The sequence below is a fragment of the Pundamilia nyererei genome, unplaced genomic scaffold (genome assembly GCF_000239375.1).
Source record: "Pundamilia nyererei isolate P.nyererei 1_Seehausen unplaced genomic scaffold, PunNye1.0 scaffold00090, whole genome shotgun sequence".
Taxonomy (NCBI): domain Eukaryota; kingdom Metazoa; phylum Chordata; class Actinopteri; order Cichliformes; family Cichlidae; genus Pundamilia; species Pundamilia nyererei.
This window is the reverse complement of record NW_005187491.1, coordinates 1,564,993-1,573,272: the sequence shown is the minus strand read 5'-3', so window position 1 is coordinate 1,573,272 and position 8,280 is coordinate 1,564,993. Positions and strand designations below refer to the sequence as shown.

The window sequence follows — 8,280 nt, the reverse complement described above, 5'->3', positions numbered from 1 at the left end:
TGAATTTTAGTAGTTTACACATTTAGGATGTCATCTGAAATGAAACAAGGTCTCAGATCCCACGCCATATCAGAAAATCTTCCATTTCCTTAACCTACCACCAACCGCATTACAGAGCCACAGCTGCATTTGATATGCTATTACATTACACCTTATCGCATTGGCTTCTCACCTCGCAGCCATTTGGAGTCATACTTCACTGTACGCAGCACGGGGCTGCTTTCACCCAAACTTCTGTAAATAACTGCGTCACTTGCCAAGAAGTCAGTCATGGTGGCAGAGTAGAAATCACCACCTGAGAAAAGGGAAAAAAGTTATTGAGAACTACAGTCAAGGATCACAATTCCCACTAACCCACTTCTCTTAAGTGTCTATTTTGGTCACAGGTGACTTTTATTCCTCTTTAAAAGGAGGCTAAGGAGAGCAGTTGTAGGAGACTATGCGAGCTTCAATAACAGCCTGTGTGAACTTTGCATAAATGTCAGTGGAAACCTGGCAGGGTTGAGTGTACGTTTGGCTCTCTCTTCCCTGAACTTGACCCTGATGTGTTCACAATGTATCAACTTGCTTCACTGCTATGTTCATAAAGCAGTAAATCTAACCACAAACCGGGATCTGTGAAGAGGAAACTTCAGATTATACCATCTGATGATTTATGCCAAGATACTCAATTATATCGACATTTCAGGCTTTTAGCTCAGACTCTTACTGAGACACACTTGCAATGAGGCACTAATTGAAGTTAACATGCAGTTTAGCAGATTATATATTATTATCTTAGTATCCAATTACCACGTCAGAGAGACAGAACGCCAAGTGCAGTTACACGTTTAAGCCTATTGATTAGAAATGGTCCTTTACATGTAACAGCTACCTACTTTTAGCAAACCATCCTCTTCTGTTTCTGAAAGATGAACGTCATTTTCCTATTGTTCCACCCCCTTCTAATACATTTATAACATATTTTCACAAGGTTAATATAAAAAACAAAACAAAACAGGCAAAATATATGTGACTTCTTCTGAATATAGTCCACTACGAACATCGTTTTACCCGACTTCAAGTTCATTTAATAAACGCTAGTTTGATTAAAAAAGAAAAAAAACATTACTCCAAGCCTGACCTATATAATAAAAATGTCACAGCACAGATCATCAGCAGTGAGAAACCTGAACCTGTGAGATTTCAAGTTTGAACATCATCTGGGTCACTACTTACCTGCGAAAAGGCCGACATTGGACTGGCGGGACTCGAAGGGACATCGAGCCTGTCCCACCACCTCCTCCCCTTCCTGCTCCAGTGTCGACATCTAGGACAGAAATGAAGCAGCTTTACAAGGATGTATACAAAGCTTCAAAGCTAACCCAACAGAAGAATGGGCTATAAAACACAGAGTGACAGTTGTAAACAAGAAAACAACACCGCTGTTTACACTTATAAACCCACGAGGTTGTTTCTGCCCTGACAGAAAGAGAAAAAAAAAATCAATCAGCCTCAAACACCAAAAGTCTTTAATGCAGTGAGAATTGCAGTTGGACGCAAAGGAGGTGTATCAAATCACTGTGTAATAATGAAAGGCAACACATGCATCATAAAGATTAGTTTTATTTGGTGTATTGTATACAGGTCATTTCCATAAAAGATGTGTGAAAGCAGAGAGGCCAGTTTATCTCTCAGGCACAGATATTAAAGCTGCTATTTTTCCAGCCCCTGCTGTTAACAAGGTTGCGAGCCTCAAACACAACAACAAGAGAAACCCAGCAGAGCGACTTCACCGCCCTCTGTGTCAACAAGGTGACTGACACACATACACCGCGTTAACAGTCCATAAACACGTTGGCCTGGATTTTTCAGGCTTGTTCGACACATAGCTTTGTGTAATTGCTGTTCTATTGTTGTTCTGCAAGATGATTGTCAAACTCGGTCCTTTCTACAAAACTAAATAGAGAGATCATGAATGTGGAGTAGACATGATAACCTAACAGTTACACAACTATAACAAGAGCAATACAAGACATATGCTCTGCATTTAGGGGAATATATATTGCATTTTTTTAAAAGGGAAGAACTTTTATCTAAACCTATATTTGCACGTTACAATATTCAGAATATTAAAAAAAAAACAATGCTCTTTCAGGCAGCCTGGACTGTGAATGTCTCTTACAGTTTTCATGTTTTTCTCGATTGATAGGCATTACCCATTTCATGACAGCACCCACCTCCCTGTGTGCAAATGCTTCACCAAAACAAGTTTCAATGCGTCCCGAGCTAAGTGTTCCCCACGAGAGATTGTTTTTAAAAAATACAAGCCAGTGTGTTTTTCTCCTGCACTTAAATGGTAAACCACTTTCCCCAGCAGGTGCTGTTTTCCAAGAGACATGACAAGACCACTTCACGTTCACACTGTCAGGTACGGATATGTTTTGTAAGCTTAGGGTTAAGTTAGAGTTAGGCTGCTGTTCCAGGCCGCGATAAGGGATTGGATTTATATAGCGCTTTTCAAGGCACCCAAAGCGCTTTACAATGCCACTATTCATTCACTCGCGATGAGTTGAGGTTAAGGGAACATTGGTTGGTATCTACTCTTTACGGACTTTGCTTTTGTGGCAATACGCAAGACCGGAAATGGGTTGTAATCCATTCTCCAGCGCAGCCACACAGCTAACTGTGGTGCAACAGCACCCTGTGACTGAGCTCGTTCACACCAGTTTAGCTATAAAAAACTACTTCACATTTCTGGTGGGGTAATGGCTGCCTGCTCCCTGTACATTTGGCAATAAGATCATGCAGTAGAGGAGAAAATAAGCAAGACAAAACCTTACAATAGACTTTTGCCTTCTAAATTGTGCATAAATGTCTCAAGGGATTTGTACAAAACACTTCAGATTCTTAACAGAGTATGTGTTTATGCTACACTACACTCCTGAAGCTGATGTAATCCAGCACAACAGCTCTGCCCCAAATATCACTTTGGTGTAGCTTCAAGTGCTTTGACTGAGATTTTTATTTTGTGCTGCTGTTGCAGTAATAAAAAGAATTACACTGCTGTAGTTCGTTTTTTTGAATGTGCCTCTTGTTCAGCATTAAAAGGTGAACTTTGATTAGATTTGGTAAATAGTGCTTTTCACAAAAATACAGGTGAAGAGTTGCACAAGTGAAGGTAACAGCAGTAAAGATAAAGTGCTGTTAATGTGTTTTACAGCTTAACGAATCAGAGAAGGCAGAAAAACAGGAAAAAGCAAATTAAAAACATGCCTCTCAAAAAAAAAATCTTTAAATAAACAAACATGGTTAAAAATTTTAATGTAAGACTGGTAAAAAAGAAGCAATTTTGGGGCATTTTTTCAACACTGGGAATGTTTGCAAGGAACTGGGTGCATTCCACAGTATTTGTTCATTACTTACGAAGTAAGTTAATTCTCCAAAATAGACTCGGAATCTCGCATCCATGGAAGCTTTCAACCTCTAAGAAACCTTGAACCCCGAAAATTCATCAAGAAAATTATTCTGATGTTACTAAATGGTGTAACTAATGAGAAGAAAACATTAATACAATCAGGAGGACTTTGAACAAAGAAAACAAAACAAACATGGTTAGTCCCATTCAGTTCCCAATCAGTAATCATCTGAAGATTGGTCCTCTTTAAGCGAGAATTAATTCTGTTTACATCTGAATAAAAATCACCAGTTTTCAGCCAACTTCTCCTCACAGCAGTTTGTTAATCCCCCAAAAACATATTTCAGAGAGAACATCAGAGAGAAATTAGGATTCAGTAAAGTTGTGCAGTGACTGTAGGGTCGTTACCCCAGTGGGCACATGAAGACAGACGGATTTGATGCTTCAAGGTTTAGTTGTATCGTAACCGCATGCTGAAGACAGCCTCACTGTTGTCTACACACCAGCTGTCTCAGCAGCCTGGTCAGTCAAGCTGCCAGTGCATGGCTGGGCATCCATTCGTTTCTTTGAACAACACACACACGCCTCTGACCCAATCCCCTACTGTCTTCCACAGATTTTTCGTGGATTCCCAGAGACAGATTCCTTGATATGATTTACACTTCCTCCCTCTCTCCCCAGCTGTGTGGATAGTCATCTCTTGTCAGAAAAAAAAGGGCGTTGGAGGCTGCAGAGAGAACGAGCGTGTGGATGTGTTTTAGTAAAAATGTAAAGCTGCTCTTTTTACCAAAATTGAGTCTGTGGCAGGGAGACGATGATAATGTGTGAATGTAGGTCGCTACGCAGTTCTCTAAACATTTTATATCAACTTCTCTACAGGACCTTCAGGACATGACTGAGACAGGATTTGATCCTGGAAGCAAACATCAGCCTGTGGAGATCCTGCGTCTATAAGCCCCGAGACGAGACTGAGCATCGTTCAGTAGAATGACTTCCGATTTCCCAAAACTAGACATAATCATGCTGCAGTGAGGACGACTCTCATTTTAAACATCTGGCAGGTTATTTTTTGTTTTACAAAAGTAAGAAATTAAACAGCTATCTTTATGCACTGCACTTGGTTAAATATTGTTAATTACACTTCTTAGTATGCATCCACCAGGAAACAAGGAGCCATCAGAAAACGTTTTTACTTTGCTCTCTACAGCAGATCCATTATGCTTCTTCAAAATAATCCCTTATTTTGAAAATGTTTAATTCTAATTCATTTCTAATGTTGTGGACTGTTGGAAACCCCAGGAGTTACTTTGTGGGTTAGCGCACTGGGGAGAAGAAGAAAACTATAAAAACTAAAGTCTAGAGTTATTCAACTCCTCTTTGGTTTGCAGACTCCCCCACACCCTTAGATTTACAGTCGGTGCTGTAGGACGTCTACTCCCTTCTCTTCTAATAGCCTGCTGTGAATCCCAGTCCAGAGCTGTGATGTCACCTCAGAGCTTCCACTGCACTGCTTCCTGTCAGGTTTTTCCCAATAGTCCTCAAACTGCGGAAGACTTACACTCACATTGTCCGCACAAAAATTGTACCTGTGCTCCTGCTAAAATATAGTGCTTTCAGCTGGCTATAAACACTGTTATTTATCTCTAAAGTGGAGGGGTAACCAGGGAGGCTAGGTGCATCTGAGAGCCTCATGTACTAGCATGGAATTGCCTCAAACTTTGTGCCATTATGGTCCCTGATATTCCCACTCCCCACTCGTTCAGCTTTGCTGTCTAAGAGGTATGAATCAAGCTACCATCAGCATACTTTGTGTTCAGTCAACAGTCTGCTCTTCGTGTTTTACCAACACGTTGTTCTATCAACATCGAAGTTTGAAGTCTATGTAACAACACAAATATGGGAATACATTGCAGTAATATTTAAGTACAGATACTCTGCTAATGTTTAAATGTTTGGGCTCCATATTTGTGTGTGTTTATTTCAACATCTAAGAGTTGGTTCTTTATTTCGTCTGCATTCAGCCTGCGTGTTCACTCTGCCTCTGCTGATGTCTTAAATCAGTTTTTCCAGTTATCTTTTTAGGCGTGCCTGTAGCTTAAGCTCACAGCTGTTTGTTGTATTATCGCTGAAGTGCTGACTGCCAGACTTCTTTTAAAGCTGACGAATGCTGCATTCAACCTGGAACGACCTCTCTTTGTGGCAGTGTTTGTGGGTGTTACATCACAGTAGATGTCTTTTTTCCCCAAGTGCTGCTAACATTTTTTTAAATCTATTGTTCGAGCTCTAGCTGACTATTACAGATGTACTGCATCAGCTTATTTACAATAATCAGGGCTCCATACGCATGCCTGACCTTTATTTTAATCCACTTTATGCAATTCATCATTTGACCAGTTTTAATAGTAAATTAATGTATGCATGCTGTAGAGTTCAATTGTTCAAACTGCTCTATTATATTATGATGAAACATTGTAATTATCTCTGGTGCAGCTGCTGTAAGGTGTTATTCTCCAAGACACTCTGGCCAGCTATTTATTTATTACCCAACCTTAAGGGCATGTTCTCCATAAGTGTGCATGACATGTTTTTCTATTTCATAAAAACAAATATCAAACCTATGAGATATTTTATCACAGATGTCAATAGAGGATTTCAAGCACCACCACACAATCACTCAAGTTCTGCCATCTAACTTCAATATGTTGTAGTGCTTGTGATGCATGTGGCTCCTTATTACTCGTACAGCTGCTCTTACTGTTCTATATTTCTTCATATATTCTTATATATTTTCTATATTGTGTATTTTGTTGTACAGTTATTTTATGTTTAACTTTAATTTTTATGTCTTATTTTATTCTTTCCTAGTTAAATTGACCCTATTTATTTCCTGTCCTATTCATAGTCTTTTATTTTAGGTCACGAGCAGTTGTCTAAGCATTTCACTGCATATCGTACTGTGTATGAGACAAATAAAATTTGAATTTAAGGTTTCAACTGTCATCCTGATGACTTGCACACGAAGCCCGTGAGGTGTTAATGTGGCATGAGTTTAGCTTAAACTTTGTCATTTCCATTAGCAAATCAAATAACAGCATCCAGCTGACAAAATATACAAGTATAGGGAACCTCATAACAGCTGTAATATGATCTCTTATCTGTAATTGAGGCCAGACAGCGGCACACGGGAGTACGGTTTCCTACCTTATAGTTACGGCAGGTGGGATTGAAAGCGTTGGTGCCGCAGGCGAATAACGTCTCGTCATTGCGTGGTACCAGAACTTTGATGTAGTTGTAACATTCATCCTGTCAGGAGAAAAAGACCTGGACATTATTGCACATCATAAAGCCGGTCCGTTGTGGGTCCTGGCACGGCAAAAACACAATCAAAGAAGGAGTTGTAGCAGGTTAACAAGTTTTCTGCGTTTTCACAGTCATTATCGTAATCCTCGGGGTGATTCTTGGGGTTTCACCGTTGCTCTGGAGAGAAAAATGTGATGCCAAAAAACTCAAGTATGTCTCTCCTGATGGCTGCATTTCTGATAAGCTACCTGCACACTACTTTTGCTCATTAGAAAGCTTCTCTTGTTCAGGAAATGAAGGCAGAGGCAAATACAGAGAACAGAAGACCTAAGAAGTGAAACCCAAGACCGAAAACAGAACGAGATGAGAATGTGTATGTGTCTGGAAGATTATACTCACGCTGTTTTTCCCTCTCACAGTGCATTTCTCCACATCCTTCGTCTTCCAAGTCAGTTTCTGAAAAATGAACAGAGAGCCAACTGTCAGCTCAAAGACAAGCTGCTTCTCACCATCCCAGCTTTTGTTGCTCCCAATCGTTCAAGTGCTATTACGAGACAGCTGTGATGAAAATCTCATTAATTTCAATAAACTGTTGTGGAGAAAAACAAGCAAACAGAGAAATATCAGCGATGCCTGCTGCGGCTCGAGCAGCTCATCAGTGGGCAGTTGTGGTGCCTCAGTGATAAAAAAAAAAAACCTCTGGATCTGTGAAAAGGCACACACGAGTGAAACAAAACACAAAGCGCTGCTTGCAACACTTCACTGTCTATATAAGGAGGAGTCAATTAGCTTCAATTAACCTGCTGGCCAAAAGCCCTGTCCTTATTTTGTAGACACGACAAAATACACTTTTTGTAGCCGTGCTAGTCGTTCAGCGGGCTTTTATTGAAAAAGATCCATCAGCTTGTTAACAAGCTCTGCCAGCTGAAGGATTAATGTTCCCCCATCAACTGCTGACTAATTTAGTGGCCAAATTTTCTCAGAACTTATCAATACCAGGCTAAATACTTGGAATTATTTAAACTCATTTCTCAATAGCATGTGAGCAGATAAGAGCTGCATGGCTCAATTGGCTGTCTGGGAACAAATTGGCTAGCTTGAGTGGAAGGCTGCCAATATTGAAGTATTCAATATTTCTGTGCAGTTGGTCGATATCCAGACCGAGAGTTCTCTTCGTTGCCACATAATAACATACATTTTTGAGTGAAATGAGCTTTAGGTAAATGTGTCCACACCAAACGAAAATATTTGCCACAAATCCAATGCCATACTTGGTTAAAGTAATATTGTACAGTGCCGTGCATATTTTTTATGTCTTTGCTAAAGCTTCACAGAAAGCAACACTGGTTTAAAATGCATCTTGAATCTTTACTGAAGCTGAGGTTTCACTTCAGCTGGACCACAAGTCCCTGAAGCACAATTCATCCCACAGGCACCTTGTTCTCCATTTCTTGTGGCTGCCTCTCAATTTTCCTCAGACAGCTTTCAGTATAGCAAAACTTATGAAGAATAGATTTGCATTTTAATTGTTAAGGGTACATCTACAAAGTTAGTATTATTTCATTTCCACTTTCTTTTTTTTT

General features: G+C 39.9%; 1 protein-coding gene across 6 annotated transcripts in view; it reads right to left on the bottom strand.

The window, feature by feature from the left end:
• Positions 1-8,280, bottom strand: part of sema6cb (semaphorin 6Cb) — a 146,238-nt gene that overhangs the window by 44,955 nt on the left and 93,003 nt on the right. For all 6 annotated transcript variants that reach the window (XM_005739218.1, XM_005739222.1, XM_005739223.1 and 3 more), the window contains 4 exons: positions 7,097-7,153; positions 6,599-6,700; positions 1,219-1,309; positions 173-295 (listed from right to left, as the gene is read on the bottom strand). In XM_005739218.1, coding sequence (XP_005739275.1) covers positions 173-295; positions 1,219-1,309; positions 6,599-6,700; positions 7,097-7,153 — 373 coding nt within the window. The remainder of the gene's footprint in view (positions 1-172; positions 296-1,218; positions 1,310-6,598; positions 6,701-7,096; positions 7,154-8,280) is intronic.